General features: G+C 43.6%; 1 protein-coding gene across 1 annotated transcript in view; it reads right to left on the bottom strand.

Annotated features, from left to right (window-relative positions):
* Window positions 1-25,381, bottom strand: part of LOC146780101 (copine-7-like) — a 657,204-nt gene that overhangs the window by 148,462 nt on the left and 483,361 nt on the right. Inside the window, exon 6 of the mRNA XM_085636916.1 lies at window positions 23,915-23,998. Within this exon, the coding sequence (XP_085493042.1) occupies window positions 23,915-23,998 (84 nt within the window). The remainder of the gene's footprint in view (window positions 1-23,914; window positions 23,999-25,381) is intronic.

The raw sequence follows: 25,381 nt of genomic DNA, 5'->3' as shown, positions 1-25,381 counted from the left end.
AAACACTGACAGCAGAACCACCCCTTGCTCAGATGGCTCACTTATCACTCCTTAGCACAGCTATCTCTCACCTCTCACAAGCAGGAGAGTGATCCCTCACCTTTGACAGATGAATACATTCCTCTCATGGATAGCATGCCCCTCATTGCAGACAACAGAGCTATCCTTCATCGAACTGAAAGAGGAGAGCTACCTTTCGCCTGTAAAACAGCAGAGCTATCCCCCATTGGTCAGAGTCAGCAAGTATATGCCTTACTCCACAGAGCTATGTGAATCTGCCCAATTATGTATGTCAATGCCTTTTTGCCTGTTATGCACTCTGCCTGCCAATACCACTTCGTTTAACCCGGGTGGCCCAGGGTGTGAAGCCCAGAGAGCTCACAGATTGAAGAAAGAGAGCCACAGAACAGGGGGCCTTGGTGAAAGGGGATCACCAGGTTTGGCTCTGGGGTGTTCTGAAAACAAGGGGGCGGAAGGCATGGATACAGTGGTCAAAGGGACAGAGGGACTCTCTCGTTGACTTACACAGGGTTTTGAACACTAGACACGACAAAACAGGGTGGTGCACTCAGAAGTAACAGAATCAGTGGGAAATAGGGACAGATCTGTTTCAACTACAAGGAGAGAGGGAAACAAGCACTCATGTTCTTGAGCGGCATGTTTCCATTAGAACCTAAATCAGCGACAATTCTAGTCCATTTGAGGAATTTACAAACACTGAATGAGAAATATTTTGTCCCAAAGCCGTCTATGTCAGTTGTAAGGGCACAAGATGCATTGCTTCTACAGGACAGCATTGATAGAATGGACACTGGTTACATGGGGAGCTCCAAGACCAAAGCCGCTGCTGGAATCACCAAGCAAAGGCAACCCCTTTGTTCCAGACATTCCCACTGGTTAGGTTGCACTTTCAGAAGACTTACCTCCTCGTTAGAAACACCACTGTGAGGGCAACAACCCACAACCTCCAAACCATCCACCCACACTAATGAAGTTCAGAGGCAAAATCCTCTCGTGCAAAACATCTGGTGGATGAATCACAACCACAGGGTGATGTCTGCACAAAGCACCAAGAGGCCAAGTAGTTAGCGAGCATTGCATTGTACAAATACTGAGTAACATAACTTGAAATCTGTACCCTCGGATTGTGGATCCAAAAAGAGTCCACAGGCCAATAAGGGAAGTTTATAATTTTGGAGTTATCAAATGAGCCAGAAGATAAACGAGAATGTATAATCCTTCCTGATCCAGGCATGCTGACCATGACAGAGATCCGAAGACACCAGGACAAACTCTATTATATTATTTTGGGAACATATGACTATTTTTCTTGCCTCTGTGGCATATCCTGCTGCCAGAGACATGAGTGTGCCATGCTGCCTCACAATAACTGGATAGAACATTTTCCTTCAGCTAGTCAGTTTTCCTCAATTTACAAAATGGGTTGAACAGCTTTTTTTTGGACTACTTCAAACTTTTCCCCATTTGTCCAATTAGTAAAAAATATTTACTACAAAACATTTCTCCATGTAACCTGTTTCAATCATGGTTGGTGCATATTTACCATGGTAAGTTATTGGGCAAAGCCAAAGATTTGATTCACATTCAAAGTCACAGAGGATTTTTTTTCTGGGATTAAGACTGCAAAACCTCTGCCACATAATGACACCCACTTGTCCTGAAGTCAGAAGTCACCTTTGGCAGCCATCTGGTGTAACTGCAAATCCAGGTAGATTTTTTTTACATATCTCTAAAGAAAACTTTAAAACATGATATCTGTTGCATTATTTGCAAGACACGATTCACAGATCCAGTTTTGTTGGGAACTGGAAATCTGTTTGGCAGCAACTAGCTGAAGATTTTTGATCTGACAATAGCATATGTCAGAAATGCAGGAATTCCATCTTTGGGAAGAAACATGATGCTTTTTGTTAGTGGGTTAGTGGGTTGGACAAGCCTTTAGGGGAGGGAATATTAACAATTAACATCGTCATAACTTAAAATTGGTCCTTTGACTTGAAATGTGTCCTTTGGATCCACTACAACAACCCTTAGAAACTTGGACAAAGGACTGTGGACCAAGAGGTTGGCTCAGTACTAGGGAATGCTGTACTGTGCGTACAGCGTATGTATCACGCGTGGCACATACATAGGTAATCTCTTATGTGCATACACTCAGAGCATGACCATTGGCTAGAAAAAAAAGGGGGCAGGAAGAGGATAAAACTGGGTTCGACCTCCTCTACAAGTCTGTGTGCACAATGGACATGTGTACTGCAGACATGATACAGCCACAGGTAATGCCATATTGGCAAACACCGGGGCAGACTCATAGGCCACACCTTTGTGCACAGTACCTCCTGGTCAGAGGTAGAGGCTATACCGTGGGGACCTATGGACAGAAATAATGCATCAAGCACACAGGAGTATGTTATGCTTGAACAGTACCCTCAGCTTTTGAGTTCTATAGGATCATGTGTGAATAGCTCACCTAGTCCAGGTTTTTGTTTATACTCTAGGAATTACATCCCTGTCTATACCACTGTAAATTAAAGTCTAGGTATCCCAGAATGTAAGGCCAAAACATACACTTTATCAGTTTCTCTTGTAGCTAGGAAAAATGGGAAATCTGGTATGGTGGGAAGGTCATCTGCATTCTGCTTTAGGAATCTGGCCAAGCCTTGCATTCATTATTTACATGGCATAGGCACAGGCCATGCCCGGTTGGCACTACAGCCATGTGTTTGCCACAGGCCATGCCCAGTTAACAGTATGAACTTGTGTTCTGCCACAAGCTGTCTCCCATTGGCACACTATGGCATGGCGTTCTGACAGAGGCCATGACCCGATGATACAATGACCTAATTTCTGCATAAGCCATGCCCAATTGACACAATGTCCTGGTGTTCTGACACTGGCCGTGCCCAGTTGGGATGCAGCTTCAGGCCTTACCAGCCGCGGCCCGTGCAGGTAAGAGCTGTGGGGCCGGGTGGGGGGGGATTTCGACGTACGATGAGAACGGAAAAATATTTATTTATTTAATTTTCCCTCATCATCGTCCATCGAAATCCCCCCTCACCCAGCCCCACCGCTCCACCGCTCTTACCTGCATGGGCTGCAGATGGGCCTTAACCTGTTCACAGCGCACATGGCAAAGCTATAAACCATTCACTGAATGTAGTATGCACAGGGCATGTATGTAGACTATATCCTTTTTATGAGAAGGGCCAGACTGGCCATTGCATTCACCAGTCAATTTACCAGGAGGTTTGAGGAATGGATGGCGGATTCTTAAGGTCCACCAGCAAGCCACCACCAGCACTCTCTCCATCATACCAGAATTTGCTTTGGTTGACAACTTGCCTCATGCCTTCAGTCAGCAACCAGCACTTCTGTCTCACTTCCCAGGTCGGCCCTGGACCCATGCACCTGTCACCACTGCTCATTACACCCAGTGTGGGGGGACTGGTATGACCACATTTGCCTGGGCTCTCCTTGATACCCAGATCAGCCCTGTTTACAGTACAGAGGTAAAGCATGAACTTTGGGCTAGCAGTGTGAAGGGCCTAGGTTGGCCACAAGTTGTAGCTTTTACGTGGTATTCCTCATTGTCACAGCTGGAAGACTTTTAAAGCTGTTTCTCTGGCTGTCCAGTAATCTAGAGCTCCTGTCGCTTCAGGTAGATTGTAAGTTCCACTGCAGTTTGATTGTGAGTGGGAATGGTACTAGGTTTAAAAAAATGCCCTGAGATGAATTAGGGTAACCCGGTGCCCAACATGGAGAGTCCTGTAGAGATGTGAGTTCGTGTATGCCAACATTCTAAAAGTAGAAAGTGGAAAATTCTGAAAAATATTCGGAGAACTGCTTTTTTCCTATTGACTTATATTGAAGCAGAGTCAATTTTAGGTAGGCAACTGCTAAAATGCAGCCAATACCTGTTTAAAATATTGGGAGTCTCCCGACTGAATCATTGGCATATATGTGAGGATCACTGTTGCAATCTTATATGAGATGACATTTTATAGAGCGCACTGCTACTCCAAGAGATGTCCTCATGTGTGGGCAGCTCAGGTTTGTCAATGCCCACTTCCCCTGGCCTCAAAGTTAATGCTCACAAATGACACTATGGACATCATTCAGATGCCGCTGGGGGCCGCAGCCACGACCCCTGGTTTGCCTCTTGCAGCCCCTGGACCTGCCATTGCAACCCCCGGCCTCAGAGGTGGCAAAATTGGTGCTAGAAGCGCAGTGGCAGCTCATCCTTATGGACATTGATCGGGGCTTCACTCTCTCTGTTTTCTGTCAATTTTAGTATTACATTATTCACTATTAGTGTAATAAAACACGGAGTGCAATTTGCTGAACTAGGACCTTCTCTGGCAGCTGTGGTAAGTAAAATAATAATTTTAAATGTGCATTGTGTGCATTCTTGCAGGTGAGGGTGTGTTTATGTGAGAGAGAGTGTATGTAAGTGTGAACAGGGCTCGACTGGGAACCGAAACCAACCCTGGCAACCTGCTTGGCTGGCCCCCCTGAGGGCCAGGGGGTGCTGCCGACCTGTTTGCTAGGGTCGGTTTTGGTCAATTTTGTTAGAGGGGGTCGATATTGCCGGCCCCCGGTAACAAAAATCGCCCCCCGGGGTCCCAAAACCAGCCCCGACCTTGGCAGCCCACCGGGAAAACGCCAGGTGCCCACTACGGCCAGTCCGGCCCTGTGTGTGAATGTGTGTATATGTGTAAGCATGTGCCTGGGTGAATCTCAGATGGTGTGTGATGTTACTTCTGCTACCCCAGGCCTTTTGGTGAATTGACATCCATGTTTGAGACAGAGATAATATGCTGTTAAGACATAAGCTGCATCATGGTTCCATGCGGAAGTAGTACCGTCATATCCGACAAACTCGGCCCTGCTCTGTGGGTAAGGAGAGTGACTGCTGAAGAGCGCTGTAGAGTAAGGCCGAGAATTACGACACAGGAAAATTAGGGCTACAAAGGTGTCATTATTCTGTGTTCGGTTATTAATACATCTAACAATGCAACGTCATTATGTGGACATCGTCCCCTTAGGGTAACCACCGGGCCATTTTATTCCTGTATGGCCAGTATTTTATTGTCCGAGCTAGTACAATAAAAGTATGAAAGTCATCTATAGCTGGTATTTTTTCCTCTTATCAGTACACACTTAAAATAGGCAATATAAACCGAAAGCACTTTAAAATGTGCCTGGACCTTTCTTTATGATCCATGACTGATAAAGCAAACAAAGACAGGAAGCCATTTTAAAAATGAAGGGGGTGGTTTTATATAAAGCCCTATTTAAGTATCATGTCCGGACCTTTGCAACATTTTAAAACATAAACAAATGGCTGGTGTTTTTCTCTGTGAAAGTTGGCAATCCCACGTCTAAGTAACCACATCCGAGCTACAGATCCTGACTTCTTGGCTGGAGACATTGCCAATGCAATTAATATCCAGGACTTGGCAATGAAAGAGTTGCAGGCGCATACATTGGGTGCACCGCAGAGCTATGCAAACCCCAGCATGCCCTTCACTCCTATGTCCTACTCCTCCTGGCATGCTGTCACCTGTCAGCAGACCAGAAAGGGGACTGAGGGAGAGGAGATATGGAGAGCAAAGGAGGCAGACAGAAACACAAGGAGAGAGGCACACATTACAGGAGAGATGTGAGGCTTAGAGTCAGAATCCACTGACATTTTGGGCGGGGGGAGAATGGCTCAGGGATAAAGGGAGGAGGAAGGAAGGGATGGAAGATGTGAAGTAAGCATGGATGCAAGAATAGAAGAAAAATGGTGTAGGGGAAGGTGGAAAGATGAAAGGTAAGACAGTAAGGTCACAATATAGTCTGTGAGTCTGATCCACAACTGTCAAGTTACACTTTTGTGTACGTTTACTATTTTATTGGTATTCACAAACTACAAGACTCCACGCATAAGAAGATAGGCCTTGACTGTGGATCCTCCATAGTTCTAAAGATACTATTCGTTAAATTAAACTGGTAGGGCCCGATTCACAGAACTAACTTAAGACAAAATCCTAAACTTACTACTTTTGGTATTCACAGAAGTTAGGATTTTGTCTTATGTTTGTCTTAAGACAAACTTAAGACAGACTTAAGACAGACTTAAGACAAACTTAAGACAAACTTAAGACAGACTTAAGACAGACTTAAGTTAGGATTTTGTCTTAAGTTTGTCTTAATTCTGTCTTAAGTCTGTCTTAAGTCTGTCTTACATCTGTCTTAAGTCTGTCTTAAGTTTGTCTTAAGTCTGTCTTAAGTCTGTCTTAAGTTTGTCTTAAGACAAACTTAAGACAAAATCCTAACTTCTGTGAATACCAAAAGTAGTAAGTTTAGGATTTTGTCTTAACTTAGTTCTGTGAATCGGCCCCGTAGTTTGTGAATACCAAAAAATAGTGAACTTACACAAAAGTGAATCAAACAGCAGAAGACCTTCCAGCATTCCCTTTCCCTGAATGCCTGCATTCCCAGAAGGCCGACATTATTTTTAAAGCAGCCTCTTTCCCTTAAAGGGACAATCCACATTCAAAATCAAAAGCCATCATTCAGGGAATGGCATCAAGGGATAGTACCTTACTGTGGTCTCCTGGAATGCTGTCTTCTACTACTAATGCCAGCAGTCATCATTGTCAAGGTGGAAGCTGTTTCTCAAGGACAGTTTCCACTTTTCTAAAAAAAGAAGCACCCAATGTTGGGTCTCGAAATTTGCTCAATGGTCTTTGGCCGCAATCGTGGTCACCAAGTATTGATAAATCTCATTGAGAATGTCAGTGAGATTTGCAGTGCATTTCAGGCCCCTCCTATTTGCAATTCGTCATCAGTTGCAAAGTGTAGTTTGTGAGTTGTGAAAATGTTTCTGATTCACAAAGTACACTTCATTCTTTTACGGTTGCAAAGCCTGCGATAGGCTTTGGGGCACATGCATCAATGTAGGCTTTTGTGATTCCTTAATTGCGATTATTAAGGCATCACAATGAAGGAATTGCAAAAGCCTATACATGTAGGAATCGCTATAAAATTAGCGATTCCCAAACATTCCTTAATTGCGACTCGCAAATTGCAAGTCGCAATTAAGGAATGCCTTCCCATTCATTCCTATGGGCCTACAGGGCATGTGTGTGTGTAACCTACAACTTTGAAAATGTTTTTACAAATTACCATCAAGTACAAATTGATGGTAATTTGCGTCCCCTATTAGCAAAATCGCAATTTACGATTCCATCATGCATTGCATTTAAGGAATCACAATTTGCTATTCCTTAAATGCAATCGCAATTTAAGAAATCTCAATGTGATTTCTTAAATTGCGTGAGGCTGACAGGTTGATACATCGCAGAAGCCCTTTTTGCGGGCGCAAACGGACGTTTTTTGCAAACCGCACTGTCTGCGCTCGTAAAAATGGTTGATGCATGTACCTGTTTGTGATTACAAAAGGGTTTAGTACATTGAGCCTGAAGAGTAGCACGTTTTCCCTGCTTAAGCATTCTACGGTGCGTACTTTGGGCACATTTTGGGAGAGGGCGAGTGAGTGGCCATTCATCTCTCTAAGATGAGGAGCTTCATTCATTCTTCCTCCGCCTCACTTCATGACTGTGGCACCTCTAGCATCCCAAGCAGGCCCGGCAATGCAACCCTTCAGGAGGGCCCCATTTAGCCCAACACCAATGAATATCTGTGAGATATGGAAGACTAAGGGGCCCCATCATTTTTTATTATGCAAATTCAAGTCCAGAGCAAACCAGAGGGAGCTCACTTCTCTACCCTAAGGGGGTCTAGAGGGCTCTCTCATCAACTGTATAGGGCAGAAAATTAATCAGTGTGGCAAGGATGGGGTCATGTGACGGATAACCACTTGCACATCACTAAGTCCGCCACCACGTGAAAGGCTTGCAGCAACATTATAGTCATTCCCGTATGGAACCAATCAGAAGAAAGTCATGAAAGAAGAAAATAAACAAAGAATGAAGGAGGAAAGGGCAGTAAGGAGAACGGAGGGAAGGAAGCAGGGCATAGATGAATGCAGATAGGAAGAAGGAGCAAAAGCAGGGAAGGAAGGAAGTAAGGAAAGATCATGGGAAAAATAAAGGGTGGAAGGCAGAAGCATTAGTCTTGGATCCATGTTTAAAAATAATATACTTGACACCCTCACAAAATTAAAGGACTATTTACGTCTCCATTCCAAGCACTTTACATCTTTTAAGTTCTCACTGTATTTTCCATATTGATTTTTTGTTACAGAGCATATTGAAGGTTTTGAAAGGTAACGATCCAGGATTAAAAAAATTAGAAATTTCAAAATGTGTTTTTCAAATACATAACTAGCGTTCTTTGTCTAAATGAATTGCATGTAAGAAATATTGATGAATCTCGGAAAGAAAAAACGTTTGCGAAGGGAAATCATTTTTATCAATACATTTGACCAATTAGGAACCAAATTATTGACAAAACGTATGTCATTGGCTTCGTAAGGACCAGTGATGTCCAAGAAATCTTCTTCTGTTGAATATGATTATGCCAGGTGGAAGAGATGTGACGGATCACGTCATGAAACTAAGGGGCAGATTTACAAGCCCCTTGCACCGCTGGTGCGTCACGTTGCATGACGCACCGGTGGCGCAACCTGCTGCGTGATATTTACAAGCACACGTAAAGTCACCCTGTGTGAATTTAGCTGTGCTTGTAAGTATCGCCCCTATTCACGCCACACTTTGCGTGTTAGGGGCGTGACATGGGTGTTGCTGTGGGTGTTCCCATGCAACACACATGTCCACTGATGCATTTCCAGATTTACGAGCAATCGTACATCTAGAAATGCGTCAGAATGCTACACCACCTGGTGGCGTGGCGAGGTGCAACGAGGAGAATTATTTTCATTTCTCCTCGTTTTTTTCCTCTTTCAATGCGTGCTGCATTCTACAGCACACATTGGAAGAGGAAATCACCTCAAGTGTTTGTTTTTGTGCAGGAAGTTGCCGCTTGCTGCACAAAAACTATCCTCACAATACAGGCATCCTTGCACCGTGGTGTAAGGGTGCCTGCGCAGATGCATGGCAGCAATTTGTGTGCTTGTGCAGAGCGAAGCACAGAGATGCGACATATTGTTCAAAACTAATGCAGCGCAGCACAGCAAAATGACTTGTGGCATCGCGCTGCAGTAGTTTCTTGTAAATCTGCCCCGAAATTTTTTGAAAAGACGTGTAGAAAATAAAGTCTCACAGTATCTGACTCTCAGTTGATTCTAAACAACAAAATGACAGGAACAAAAGGGCAAGAAATAATGACTATTTTCCGTCAGCAGTGACACAGACCTGCACTTTGATGTCTTCCTTGATAATGACTCCCGCCTGGATAATTGAAACTACAATCCAAACAATCTTCCAAAACATTAGAAAAAATAGCGCTAAAAGCAGTGATGGAAACAATATTTTTTTACTCCCCACAGAGGTGCAATAACAGCGGAAATGTCACTGGAGAAAGAGATAATGTTGCCAACACAAATCCTCATCTCCTGTTAGCACTAAAATGATGAACTCCATGCCTTTGGGCACTCCTAGCTTTTTGCCCTGAGCTGCGCCCTCAGGGTAGCACTTTCCGCCACTCTAAATTACTACTTTTCAGCCATTTCTAAAAATGTTTGGGGAATGTACAACTTTCCCCAAAATATTCCAGGACTGGCACTGGAATACTAAATAAGCCTCCTGGAATAGTTGAGGGAAAGTTGAGCTTTCCCTAAATATTCTAGGACTGGAGTTGGAATAGTAATTTTGACCTTCCAGTGTCCCTCACGCCCAGTGTTGCCCCCAGGCCACAGTTCAGGGTAAGACACATGAACGAGTGCACCTAGTTTTTCCCGACTTTTTAAGGAGACAGGCCGCGCAACCATAATCATAGAGCATGGTGCATGCACCACTGTATTCAAATGAATTCAAAGAAAGCACACCCTCTCTATTTCTTTCGGTCATAGTTCTTCCTCCCTTATAGCAAGGTTAAATTACAATGATTGCCATAGATTGCCACAGATATAGTTATAGGAAGCTGGTGTTACCAATCTTATATTTATTGAAATGTTATATGTAAGGTGCCCCCTGCCCCTGTGACTGGGCCCTCACTATAAATATCACAAATAAAGCAACAAACACATTAAGAACAAAAATATAACTAAATATCAGCTGTAACAAATCTTCCCAACGTATGGACGGTCATCAAAGCAAATCTTCCTGACTTTTTGTCCCTTACAAAAAGATCAACAAACTCTCACCATTCAGGACAAATATCACCTGCATGGACGAACCCAGCCAGATCAAGTCTATAAACCTCACAAGCTTCACAAAAACACATGTTATCTGAAGATTTCAACCACCTCCGGAAAGGAGGGACCATGGAAAATCTTCCTGAATTTGATCTTTCTCAGCACTGCAATAGGGCTTCTGACAAAAAGGGATCCATTCTGGGCCTTATTATGGCTAAGGGGGATTTCATTCCAGCACCTGATCCTTCTATACCTATTGACTTGTAATATCACTGCCACAGCCCAGCTTCGTTACCATCACCCATCAAACAACAAGAGGCCACCCAGCAAACATGAGATAGTATCAAGAAGCCTCAGGATCTACATGCTGACACTCTCAACTCTTCCCTTTCAAGATAACAATTCTTTTACCAGAACACAATGACACAACTCTGCTGCTTGAGCACAATAACAACACATTCTTTCTTATACTAGACTTTCTATCACCTCTGACATCAAACTTAAAGCTCAAATGGATCAGGTCACCGGTTTCAAAATAACAGCCCTAAGTTTGTAAGAACTGCAAACGAAGACACCCCTTCCCTCTCACAGATGGGTGAAATCTCTTCCCTCTCACAGATGGGTGAAATCCCTTCCCTCTCACAGATGGGTGAAATCTCTTCCCTCTCACAGATGGGTGAAATCTCTTCCCTCTCACAGATGGGTGAAATCTCTTCCCTCTCACAGATGGGTGAAATCTCTTACCTCTCACAGATGGGTGAAGTCTCTTCCCTCTCACAGATGGGTGAAATCCCTTCCCTCTCACAGATGGGTGAAATCTCTTCCCTCTCACAAATGGGTGAAATCTCTTACCTCTCACAGATGGGTGAAGTCTCTTCCCTCTCACAGATGGGTGAAATCTCTTCCCTCTCACAGATGGGTGAAATCCCTTCCCTCTCACAGATGGGTGAAATCTCTTCCCTCTCACAGATGGGTGAAATCTCTTACCTCTCACAGATGGGTGAAGTCTCTTCCCTCTCACAGATGGGTGAAATCTCTTACCTCTCATTAGCTGATTGAATTCAAGGATGAAACAAAATAGTACAGAAGAGTCTCTATTCAAGGTTAATTTTTCTCACCTAAAATCCAAACACAACAGGGCTACAAATTGCCAGAAAGCGCTTTAACAAACAATTTTCAGAAATGCACGAAACGTCCCTACAGGAATCTAATTTAACACTACTGCAAGAGGTTTGAACAGAGAAAATCCTAAAGATCTGGAAAAATGCTTAATGCTCATGAACCCTCACCAAGCTTAGATAGATATGAACCTACAAAAGAAGGATCAGGTAGCCTACAAGAATATCTTTTCTCGTATCACTCCAGCCTACCTGAAAAAAAGGGATTGAAGGAATGAAACCATTACAGTCCTCATCTAACCCTACCCACCTCACCTGGTAAAAGAAACTAAGAACCCATCTCTGGTTCTTGATTATAAATCCATCCTACTCCTTAGATCTGTAGCGCTCTTTCATAAGAAAAGACACGTCCATCAGCTACTTAAAAAACAAATGCCTACCAGGACCCATATTACAGATAGGGCGTGCTTTCCATGCTTACGCCACGGCGCATTTTAAGGCGGGCGCGCCAGGTGCAAACATGGAAAGGGCGCCCTATAAGGAAAATGCAGTGTCCTCTGGGCAAAAGCGAACTTGCGCTGCCCTGCAGTGCATTCAAGAGAAATACGGAACAGCTGTTAAAAGGGGCTTTGTGCTTCTCTGCACGCCTGCACTTTTAAAATGGATTACAGATCCCCTTGCAGGCGGGAGCAGTGAGTGACTGCACCTGCCTGTAAGGGGATGTCTGGGAGGTCCATGGGACCCCCTTTATCCCTTTAGAGGGATGCATTTAGAAGGAGCACTGAAAGTGCACCACCATTTTGTAGCACACTTTCAGTGTGCCTTCTAAAGGCGCCTCTGCACCTACATCAGTAATATGGCATTGGTTGAGGCTACGCCCCCCATACAAATGAGGGTATACCCTCTAATGACAGCACATTCACTGTATGTGCTCCAGCACTATCTGTATTACAAAGGGCGCCAGACAAGCATCTGCGGCCCATTCTATAATACCAAAGTGCACCGAGGGCACATAAAGCAGGTCCAAACGCTCGTTGTGCCTCCAGGGCACTTGTGTAATATGGCCCCAGAAAATTACAGACCCACCACAATTATCTCTTTCTTAGCTAAGATATTAGAAATGAAGGGGCATATTTATGAAAACTACGTTGCAAGGCAGAGCTGCTGCACTCCCCTGCATCACAGGGAAAGGGCAGGAATGCAGCATGTTAATCCAATATGGTGCATTCCTCTCCTTTCCCCCTATGCTGATGCCATTTTGGCGGCCTAGCCCCAACGCAGGTAACCTTACACTTTGGTCCCTGTGTTGTAGGCAGGATTGTTTTTGGGCAGGAAAGGGCAACTTCCTGCACAAAAATAATCCATAGAGGTGTTTTCCCCTTTCTATGTATACTGCAGAATGCAGCACACATAGAAAGAGTAAAAAATTAGGAGAAATCAAGCTATTTCTCCTCGTTATGCCTCATCTGGGGAGGCCTATCTTTTTGGCAGATTCCCAGGTTTACCAGGTTTGGTAAATCTGGGAATGTGTCAAAAACCTTGGGATTTGCAGTCGAACACCCACCGCACCGCCCATGGAACGCCTTCCTTGCGCAGAGTAATGCAATACAGCGATTAACGCGAATATATGATGTTACTTAGCATACCGTTACTCCGCAGGTATTTACTTCGAAGTTTTTACTACACAAATACCATTACTACGCATGATTTTAGTGTGCATACTTTTACTTCGCAAATATATACAAATACATTAAAAATGCTTTTACTTCACAGTTAATTATTACGCATACCGTTACAAGGGGTTATTGGCACTTCAAAACAAAATATTAATGGTAATAGTAACCTATCCCCTGGCACGCACCCTGAACCCTAGAAATACCCCCTACACCCCAAAACCCTATCTCACCCTGACCCCTAAAAATATCCCAGTACCCCAAAACCTAAACGCACCCTGAACACTAAAATGACCCCCTATACCCCAAAACCCTAACCCACCCTGACCCCTAAAATTACCCCAGTACCCCAAAACCTAAATGCACCCTGAACCCCAAAAATACCCCCTACTCCCCAAAACCCTATCCCACCCTGACCCTTAAAAATATCCCAGCACCCCAAAACATCATACGCACCCTGAACCCTAAAAATACCTGCTACACCACAAAACCCTATCCCACCCTGACCCCTACAAATATCCCAGCACCCCAAAACCTAAATGCACCCTGAACCCCAAAAACTACCCCAGCACCCCAAAACCTTAAATGCACACTGAACCCTAAAAATACCCCCTACACCCCAAAACCCTAACCCACCCTGACCCCTAAAAATACCCCAGTACCGGAAAACTTTAATTTGCACAGTAACTCCATTATGCGTAGTAAGTGCATGCTAAGTAATGGAACATGCGTAGTAAATGCATGCTAAGTAATGGCATCTGCGAACTAAAATATGCATAGTAATGGTAATACGAAGTAATGACCGCGTAGTAAAGGTAGAATACCGATTAGCGCTACTTTGCATTTCTCCATAATTTTGAATCCACTCAAAGCCACACTCAGTGGCTTTGCGTGGCTTCATAAATACGACTTAGAGCTTTGCATCGTGCATGTACCATGTTGCATGGTGCAAGCATGAATATCCCTAAAGTGTCTCTAGAGAGGTAAAATAGTATAACACAAATCGCAAACCCATTGGATGACTTCCAATCATATTACAGATGAGGCAATAACATAGACTCAATGACTTTCAGGATTGTTGACGATACATATGATCATGACACAGAAGAATCCCGACCTTTACTGCTTGACCTATCTGCACATTCAACACAGTAGCCCATGACATCATTCTCCATACATTTAAATAAAGAATGGGCTTCAATGCACTGCCATAAAGTGGTTCCATTTATACCAGGAAAACAAATCTCAATGTGTCAAAATCGCAAACTCCATCTTAATCATAATCTCAGCCTCATTAAGTGTTCCTCAAGGTTCCATCCTTGCTCCCTTGTTGTCCTGCAATCTTCCATAAAATATGGGATTTCATTCCCCCACTATGTGTGTTGCCTGGAGATAAACAAGAAGATTAGTCCTGACATTTTAATAACACTTGGATGTGTTTAGCGCGGCTAATCACCTGTGAGGGTCTCTAGGTGCTGTCCATAGGCACTGGGAGATTAAGTGATTTGCTCAGAATCACAGGGTGTTGAGCCAACGCCGAGACTCAAACCTAGATCCCCCACCTCTGAAGGCAGCAACTTCGGCCATCATGCAAACTGTAAGATATACATGACCTGCTATCATGAGTGGAACTGAAACCAAACAAACAAAAAACTTAATTTCTGTTATTTTCACATGAGGAAAACTCAGAACTTCCTAATGAATGTGCTGGTTAACCAATGGATTTTGGTATCTTTTCTAACGCAGAAATAGCAAAATACTTGGGGGCTTATTTACAAGCCCATTGTGCCACCCTTGCTGCACTTTTCCTATGTTAAAAATGACGCAAAAGTGGCGCAAGGGGCTTGTAAATCTGCCCCTTGGTGTTTGTTGTAAAAGTAAGGTTCCACTTATGCTCACAAATAAACAAGTTGGTCAAAAACACCATTTACAACCAATGAGTAGTACGACGCATTGGCCCTTTTATTCCCAAATCTAAGTTTTTTTTCCCCAAAAAACGAAACAGAATAAGCCTACATTTTATGAAATGCACTTGAATGAACATGTACAATGTGAGCAGGCTAAGGTTTAAAAGTCATTTGAGATTCCACCATGGGACTGGTTAAAGGAGAACATATCTCACTGCTGCAATTTCACAGTTCTGCTCAAACCGGAATTTTGAAGAAATTTCTAGCTCCCAAAATCTCGTGAAATTTCAAAAAATTGCCTTACTTTAAATAAGCAAATTTCGTGAGATTTTACAGGCTTAACAAAACTTTCAGTAGGAGGTACATAAAACTTACTTTTCAGTTGCAAGCCAAAATTCATATTGACTTACAAGCGCGCCCAACTATTGGGCCTTCATTAAAATGCTTGATCACATCTCCCCACTTCTTACCTTTCTAAATTGCTCTCAACTGGATCTACAAGAGAACATGTGTTACATATATATTTTTTACATCACTCCACTACCAAGCATCTTGCAGAAAAAATGAAAGTCTCTGGTGGATACAAAGATCTCAGAACCAAATTTTCCTGTTTTTTAGACGCAGGAACTGGAGTGATAGCTCAGATCTGAAATGCACTAGGCACGCAGATCTAATGTGCCTCCTGCTTTTCCAACTTCATAAAACGCCAAAAAGACACCATCTTCACAGGTTTGTTCAGTGCAGTTTCAAAGTTTAGAGCCATGGGAACAAATTACCTCTAGAATCATTTCTGCTGTTTTCTTTTAATTTCCTGTTTTATCTCATCATATGTTAACTTTTCCTTATTTAATATTACACCTTCTATGCTATGGTACTGAGTATTCTGTTTTTATACTTTTTTTGTTATCACTGTAACAATCCCTAGCTATAAAATATTATATGCTTAAATGTGTTCTTTACCAATCAAATCCTCTTCCATTTTCAACCCAAGTTGCATCTACCAAAACTCTTGACCTAAGTACTATCTTCTACCTCTTCCTCTACATAATTTTCACCTATCTGTACCCGCAGCTTGGATTCTCTTTTCTTTTCCTCGCTGCACATGGCTCATGCTTGGCCCAAACCTTGCATCACTTTATTCTGCTCTATGCCCATCCATGAACACAGATGGTCAGTGAAGAACAAAAACACACTGAATTTGGGTGTCTCCGGAGACAGGTGCCTGAACCTGAAGCAAGTTTACATGCACTTATACAAAGTGAAGAGTTAGGTATAAGTGTTCCTTCTCAATTCTTTTTCCGAGCATTTGTAGTGGACAAAGTAGAGATTGTACATTTGTATGTGATACTCCCATATTGCAAACCTAGCCAAAAGGCAGAGAGGCACTGTACAAGGTCCAACATAATCAGAAATTCATCACCTGACACAAAACGTATCTGGTTTGTGGACGGTAAATGTATTGTATTGTGGTGTTATGTCCTTGAAAGAGGTGCACCTTCATCTCTCTCCTTAATTGGGTCAACATTGTGGGAGAGTGGGGGATACCTAATAAATACAGGGATGTTGTTCCAGATCCTGGGTTCATAGGTGAAAAAGGCCTTCTTCCTTGCTTTTTAGGTTGAAGCTTAATAGACAGCACAGCTGTTTGGTTTGCAAAGACATCTCTGGGTTTTTCTGAAAGCTTCCCCACTGCTTACCATTGGCTTTGTGACTTGTAACTCACATTTGCTTGCTTTCTATTTGATGGCTTTATTTGTTTTAGGCTGTCCAGCTTGAGTTAGTTCCTCCCGTAGAGCATTGCCTGTTCACCATCGCTCCTTGTATTCTTCCACGAGGGCTCACTTTCAGTTAACAGGCCTTTACAGTTTGTCACATTTTCTGTCCATTCAAAACCGAGACTGAATGTCAGGCTCCATCTTCTAGGGAGCTTGGTGTTTACCTTTCTTTCTCTGACTTCAAAAGTAACAGGTTCAAAGTGTGAAGATATTTGTGACAATCCTGCTGGGTACCCATATGAGGACAAACTGTGTTATTGTTTCTAACAGACAACAAAATTCAAATGTCTGTAAATGAACTGTGCAAATATTTCAGAATACATCAGAATTAGGAAAGCACAAATGAAGCACATGTTTTGGTAATACTGAAGTGTGGAGGAAACAAATATTTAGTTATGATCAAAACAAATCAATAAACTTGGTGATGCCATTTCCACACATTATCCTGTGTGTGCTGTATAGTTTGACCAGATAACCTGTGTGTACAAATGTGATGGTGGTTTCAATTGAAAATGTGTTGTCTTTAATTGCAGTGCTCTACCACACCATGAATACTCCTCTCTACACTACTCCACACTTTGACACTCTGCTCCACTCTATGCCAGTCCACTCTACAGCACTCTACTCCACTCTATGCTACGCCACTCCATTTTATACCACTCCACTCACTTCCACTCTATACCACTCTACTCTACTCCACACTACGTCACTCTACTCTACACCACTCTGCTTCACTCTACCTCACTCCACTCTTTGCAACTCTACTCCACTCTATGCCACTCCGCTCTATGCTTTTCCACTCTACGACACTCTATTTCACTCTACGTGTCTCCACTCTATGCCACTCCATTCTACTCTACTCTATGACACTCTATGACACTCTGTGCCACTTCAAAGTATGCCACTCTGCTAACCTCTATGACATTCCATTCTACGACACTCCACTCCATGATAGACCACTCTATAACTCTCTACTCCATTCCACTATACTCCATTCTGCTCTACGACACTCTACTCCACTCTACAACACTCTAGGCCACTTCACTTTAGGCCACTCCACTCTTTGCCACTCCACTCTATGCCACTCCTCTCTATGACACTGTGCTCTATAACACTCCATGACACTCTATGCCACTCCATGACATTCTATGCTGCTCTGTGCCACTTCACTCTATGCCACTCTATTACATTTCACTCTATGACACTCCACTCCACGATATGTCACTCTATATCCCTCTACTCCATTCCATTCTACTTTATTAAACTCTACCGTACTCCACTCTACAAAACTCTAGGCCACTTCACTCTAGGCCACTCTAATCTATCACACTCCACTCCACGACACTGCACTCTATAACACTCAACGACACTCGATGCTACCCCACGACTCTACAATCTATGACAGTCCACTCTACGACACACCACTCTACGGCAATCTATGACACTCTATGCCACTCTGCGCCACTTTACTCCACTGTATGCCACTCCATGCTACGCCACTCCACTCTATGACACTTTAATCCAGTCTAGACTACACCACTACATGGCACTCCACTCCACTCTACCTCACTTCATTCTGACACTTTACTCCCCTCTATGCTACGCCATTCTATGTCACTCCACTCTGCACCACTCAACTCTATGCTTCTCAACTCTACTGTACTCCACTCCACGTCACAACACTCTATGCCCCTTCACTCTCCACCCCCACTCTACGACACTGTACTCTACAACACTACACTCTATGCAACTCCACTCTACGCTACTTCACTCTATGCCACTGCACTCTATGACCCTCAACTCCACCCCACTCTACGTCATTCTATGAGACTCTACACCACTCTATGCCACTTCAATCTAGGCCAGTCTATGACACTCCACTCTACGACCCTTTACTCTATGTCCCTCCACTCTATGACCCTCCATGACATTCTATAACACTCCACTCAGTTCTACGACACTGCACTCTACCACATTCCATGGCACTCTCCTACACTCCACTCCATGCTACTCAATGCCTCTCTACCCCACACCAATCTACAACACTCTATGACACTTTACTCCAATCTACTCCACACCACACTGCACCAATACACTCCTATGACATTTTACTCCACTTTACTCTAAGCCACTCCACTCTTCTCCGCTCTGCAGCATTTCACTCTATGACACTTTAATCCACGATATGCTACGCCACTCTACATCCCTCCACACTACATCACTCCACTGCATGAGACTCTATGACACTCTACTCCACTCTATGCCACTCTACTTCACTCTATGCACTCTACGGCATTCCACTCCACTTTATAACACTCCACTCTATGAGACTCTACAGCACTCCCGCTACGAGACTCTTCTCCCCTCCACTCTATACTCCTCCACCCTATTCTCTTTCAAGCTATGCCCCTGCGCTCACTCATAACACTCACCTCCATTTCACTCTATGACACTCTACTCCACTCTGCGCCATTCCACTCTTTAACCCTCCACTCTACGACACTCTATGAGCCTCAACAGCTCTCATCTACAACACTCCACTCTTGGCCATGCCACTCCACACCACTACACTCTATGCCACACCACTCTAAGCCACCCCACCCACTCAACGGCACACTTTTCCACTCTACTCTATGATACGCCATGCTAAGCCACTCCACTCCACTCTACGTCACTCTATGACACTCCACACCATTCCACGCCAATCCACTCTATGACACTCTCTCCCAATCTACAACCCTTCACTCCACTCCATGACACTTTACTCCACTTCATGCTACACCACTTTACGCTCCTCCACTCTACAGCTCTCTACCCCACTCTCTGCCATGACATTCCCTGCCCATTTACTCCCCTCTATGCCGCTCTACTCCAAGCCCATCCACTCTACGCCTGTCTACTCTACGCCCCTCCACTCTATACTACTCTACATTCCGCCACTCTACTCCACTGCACTGTACTTCACTCTAATCCATAACACTGCACTGTACTCCACAACACTCCACTCTATGACAGTTCACTCTATGACACTCAATGACACTCTACATCACTTCATGACACGCTATGCCACTTCCCGACACTCTATGACACTCCACTCTATGCCAATCTAAACAATACTATGCAACTCCACTCCACGCCACTCTCCTCAACATACTTTTAACCATGCTCAACAGCAGCCACCCTGGTGTACAATATGGCTAAAACACATTAGAAAAGCCAATAACTCTTGCATAGGTGAGACCTATTGGCTTTGACAATGTTTGTTCTATTTTACACTTCTTAGTCTGTAGTCTGATGGTGTTCTAGCTGAGGGTGTGCCGAGAACCACCCGAGATGGTAAGCATGTCTGCAAGATAAGCGAGTGTGCTGGTTGTGATGGTATCTCATAAGGAAGGATGCAACTGCACTAAAAATACATTTTGACCCTCATGCACAACAATCTCTACATAAGCGATAAAATGTATATGAACTGCAAGAAGCAAAAAGGATGCACCAATGCTGAATTGTAAGTGTTTTCTTTAATAATGTTAATACAAGAAGCAAACACTCTCTTTCACATACATTCTTCCAGGCAGTTTTTTCTACTGCTTCTCTTGAACAGAAACGATTAACCGTTTACATTATCGCTAATAATTTATTTGCAGACGAGATATATTGTTAAGTTTCCCAAATTCAGTGTTCTGACATTCTTCAGGGCTTATTCACGCTTTATAAAGCAATAAAACGTGAGGTAATTTAAATAAATAAATCCACTCTCGATGCTGTCTGACAAGCACTCTTACTCTTGACATGCCTCGCTCGAGCCAGTCAGGAAGAAAAAGATCAACCAGTGCGCTGCTCTCAAGAGAGTCGGAGGACCGGAGGGCGCTGTGGCAGCTGGGGGAGGGGTCTGCTTGGAAACCATGAACTGTCAGTCAGCAGGCATCCATCTTGTGAGCCAGTGCCGCTGTTTGTGACAGGTGCCCGTCACTGGCTCTTTCCATCAGGGAGCAGCGCGCGGTCTGCCCAGCACGTGACAAGGGATGATGGCATTTCAGTCCCCCACTGCTTTAATATCACAACAACAGAACCACCACTAGAAGGACGGCAACATCTTTAGTGTGTCAATGTTAGCACCTTGCAGCCCGAGTGCTTGACTTCTAATAGAAAGAGTGTCAGCACTTCAATACTTCTAGTAGGATTACACTGGCACTTCCACACAGCACTTCATTACTTGAAATAGGGCAATACGGCACTTGTCAACAGAAATGCAATCATCCTAATGAGACTTTGCTGACACTTCACACCCGAAATGCAAATCGTCTTTTGAGATGATGTTGGCACTTCGACATCTTTAATCGGATAGTGCCGGCACTTGTCAACAACCTACAGTTCTGATTCGACAGTTTCGGCACTTATCAACAGCACACAACAGCAATACTTGTGTGATCCACCAACCGCGCCCTCGCTGACACCCTGTGCATCTGCAGAGCCAGTACAGGAGGAAGAGACTTCTCCCACATTGCGACCAAGACTTGGAACGAGCTCCCGATCGACATCAGACGCGCCCCCTCCCTGAGCGTCTTCAGAAAGACACTCAAAACTAACTGTGGGTGGAGAACTCCGTCCTGCCCGTGGAGTTTGCCGAGTTTTGCCTATTGCACGTTCCACGAAGAACACGGAATAGGCAAAACTCAGCACACTCGGCAGCGGGCGGAGTTGGCCCGCCTCCACGCCCCCTATTAATAATATAACTTAAAAGTACATTAAAGCAAGTTAAAAAGACTTACCTTTTAACCGCAATGTCCCCAGGCTACCCTTCTCCTCTTCTTCGCCAGTAGAAATACTGATAAGAAAACTGTGCATGCACGCACACCTGCGCATGCGCATTTCTCGTAAGAAATACGCATGCACGGGCATGTACACTTGCGCAGTTTTCTTATCAGTATTTCTAATGGCGAATAAGAGGAGAAGGGCAACCCTGGGACGCCGCGGTTAAAACGTAAGTATTTTTAACTTGCTTTAATGTACTTTTGAGTTATATATTAAAAGGAGGGTGGTGGCGGGCAGCATAGCAGAGCTACGCGGAGTTCCACGGAGTTTGTTGCCAACTCCGTGGCACTCCGCGTAGTCCCACTACACGAAGGGTTACTCAAAACCTGGCTTTTCAGCTGATCAACCACCCCCCCAGTGCCTTGAGACCCTCGCGGGTGAGTAGTGCGCTTACAATTCCCTGATTAATTGATTGATTGATTGATTGATTGATTGATACTTAAATATCTCTAATGATACAGGAGATTACCTGCAACAGAGCTTTTCTTCTGGTTAGTGCCAGAACTTGCAAGCAGCTGTGCATTACCTCTAAATGGACAACGCCGATACCTACAAACAGCATAGCGATTCATCTAAGGACACTTAACAGTTGCCAACTGTGCTGCAATGGTTCCAGTGTGACAACGCAGCACTACAAAGTAAGCAGGACCAACATTAGAGGCACCCCTGCAGTTCTGACTGTAAAGTGAGTCACTTTCAGGCGGCACTGCAGCAGCTTTAATTGAACAGTGCAACATGTTTAACAACACAACTACAATTCTTTTAATGGAAAAGCTACCAATACTAGCTGATAGTACGGCATTAACTTTAACTGGACAGTTCAGGCACTTAACTGGAATTACAAACGTTCTACCAAACATCACTCGCAGGGACTTCAAACAGCAATCAATTCACGTTTACAGGTGTATTTTCTTTTTGTGCATATCTGGGAATAATTTACACAGTCTAATATGGACTGTTTGCGGGGACCTTAGTCCATCATTTCTGTTTGAGAAATTCGAAACTTAAGAGATACAAAAATACAGAAAAAATGTACAATTTTGTTGATATTCATGTGATTAATTCATAATTATAATTTTGCATATTTCACCCCAAATAATACATCCGTACGCAGGTTTTTTGTGTAGAAGTGAGATGTTTGATATCGAGCGCATTCAGCAGGACGAGATTTTATTTCTGCTCCTTCTTGAACCACAATAGAAGAGAGACAGAACAGGTTAGCTAAAATTTACATTTTCGGGCCATGATTGACACTGGAAGAAAGTATATTACAAATTTGCAATAACAGTGTATCTACAGAGCAGAGGGCCGGTAATCAAAAGGCCTCATACCGAGTGGCCCATACTTAGAGAGGTAATACATCCCCTGGTAAATACAAAAACTTTGAGAAGCAGGATTTCCCGGGTAAGGTATTACCTCTGCATTCAAAGTTCTGCACCGCCGATGGAGGATTCCATAGTAATCCTACATGCTATCCCCCATTATAAGCTCAATATTCAGTGTGTGCGGTATTTTTCACCAGAAATATATGTGGGGAAAATTCAGCATTACCACCAATGCAGGATGTAGTGAGAGTTCAATGGGGAAGTGTCTCCTTGAGCTGACAGGTCAAATGTTACTAAAGGGCTGAGCAAGGAAGACGTCATGTCTCCTGTTGAGATGTGCAATGTCTTGTATTGCAGCTGGATCCTTTGAAGATGCTAGACCATATTCAGCCTTGATTCCAATCAGGCATTTTTCGTTATTACACGAATTTCAAGTCACTTTAAATTACTAGCCAGCATTACCCTTAAGCCACAAGATACATCAAATCAACAGTAGCACAGCTCAGTGTTCAACCACTGGCAGAGGCGTCAACAGTTGCCAAGCGCTGCATCCAGTGGACCAATGGTTTTCATAAGCTTGATCGATGAAGCACAGGGTGATATGTTGGAGAGTTCTACACTTTTATTTTGCTTTAGGGTCTGTCCCTTTCTTTCCCACGTGCTCCCTTAATGTCACACATGGGCACAATAGATGGCTATTGCATCAAAAAGGGTAAGAAAGAAGAGAGTAAGAAGTAGGAGCTCACTCACCTTCCCATATCAATGTTTCCGACAAAGAGAAGCAAGCAGGCTATCAAGTGCATTATTAATTCTTTCGAGATGCCCTTCACACTGGGTGTGAAAAAACGCCTTTAGGTTTCTTTAAAAGACCCCTCACCCACCAACCTAGGGCATTTCAAGAGAATTGATAAGGAACTTGGTAGCGTGCTTGCTTCTCTTTGCTGGAAATACTTGCTTCAACACTATATATGTACATCCATTGCATGCCAGATATGGGCACCTGGGCCACTGTCACTCACCTCTGTCCTGTAGACCAGCTGCTCAGTCTGATCATCATTCACTCGATAGATCTCCAGAAAGGGGTCAGATTTACTAAACAGATCCTAAAAAGAGAGAAAATGGAGAGATCAGCGCATCTGACACAAAACTGGCCACTGCCCACATAATATGGCATGTTAGTCCCAGACTTTCCAGTGACATTGGTGATGTAACACCCATTTGCATGATTCCTACTGGATCTTCAAGATGAGCAGGTTAAAACTGGAGACACAACTCAGGGTAAGTGTAGGTAGGTACTTACCCTACAAGAAAGCATTTAGGTGGACGTAATGACATCAATATTATGGTAGGTCGATGGCATTGACATTCGGCAAATCTTGAGATACCAGGAAACAATCCAAACTTGGTAGTCAAACTAGCAACCTTAATGCCATAGTTGAAGAAGTAGGATAAGTGGCTTTGGAAAGAAAACACTGAAGTTTTCATCCTGCTGCCTCACTTGACCAAAGATTTAGTGCCCTTGAGAGAATCACATTATCTGCCTACGTCTTAGTTCCCTTGTGTTTTGAAACAGGGTGCGTGTAGCACAAGCCTTAAGACTTGTCGTAGGTGCTATAAAAAGTGGACCATTTTGTTCACACCAGACCTTCCGTGAGGTTTTTCCATTTGCAAATTAGCCTTAAATTAGCCTTAAAACCATAGACATTACAGAAGTATCAGGAGTACTTCCAAATGTACTCAGACGACATGCTAATCCACTTATATAGAATAACACATCAAACAATTCTAAATCCCTGACCTCGTGTTTGACCATGTGCTCCATTTGATGAAACCGAACTTACTCTGCATTATTAGAGCTAAGATTGAGATAATCAATTTTGAGGTCAAGTTTGATTCTGAACTTTCATTCTCTCACCAAGTCCATGCATTGGTTAAAGGAATCAACCTCCAACTCGCCCTACTGTGAAATCCACCCACTACTCCAAACTAACCACTGTGTGGAGCTGACAGGAGCCCTTGTCCTGCCTTACCCCAATTACAGCCATATTGTCTACAGTGGTCTTCCCAAAAAACTCATTATCAAACTAAAAACTACAGAAAGAGGCATCCAGAAGATGGTTTAACCTTCTCAAGCGTGGCCACATCAAGCCACCATGGGAGCTCCTTTGTGGCTTCCAGTCAAAGGCAGGATCAACTGGAGGGTCTCTCCACCATCCATAAAGCATACTAGGGCACACTATACCCCAGCTAGAAACCTCTGATCTTCAACCACCCACTTGAACCTTTAATGATCGTTACAGATGATGAAACACAGAAGAAGAACCCTGGGAGTATAAGGTCCAAAACAGTGGAACACTTACCTTGAGATCTGAAACAAACTACAACTGTTTCAGAAGGTGCCTGAAAAAGGAACTATTGTCATCTGCTTTTTAAATGAATTCCACACAGACCAGAGGCTTTACTCGAGAAATGCCTGACACGGTAAT

This window comes from Triturus cristatus, chromosome 12 (genome assembly GCF_964204655.1).
Source record: "Triturus cristatus chromosome 12, aTriCri1.1, whole genome shotgun sequence".
NCBI classification, from domain to species: Eukaryota; Metazoa; Chordata; class Amphibia; order Caudata; family Salamandridae; genus Triturus; species Triturus cristatus.
The sequence above is the reverse complement of the archived record's forward strand: the minus strand, read 5'-3'. Positions and strand labels throughout refer to the sequence as shown.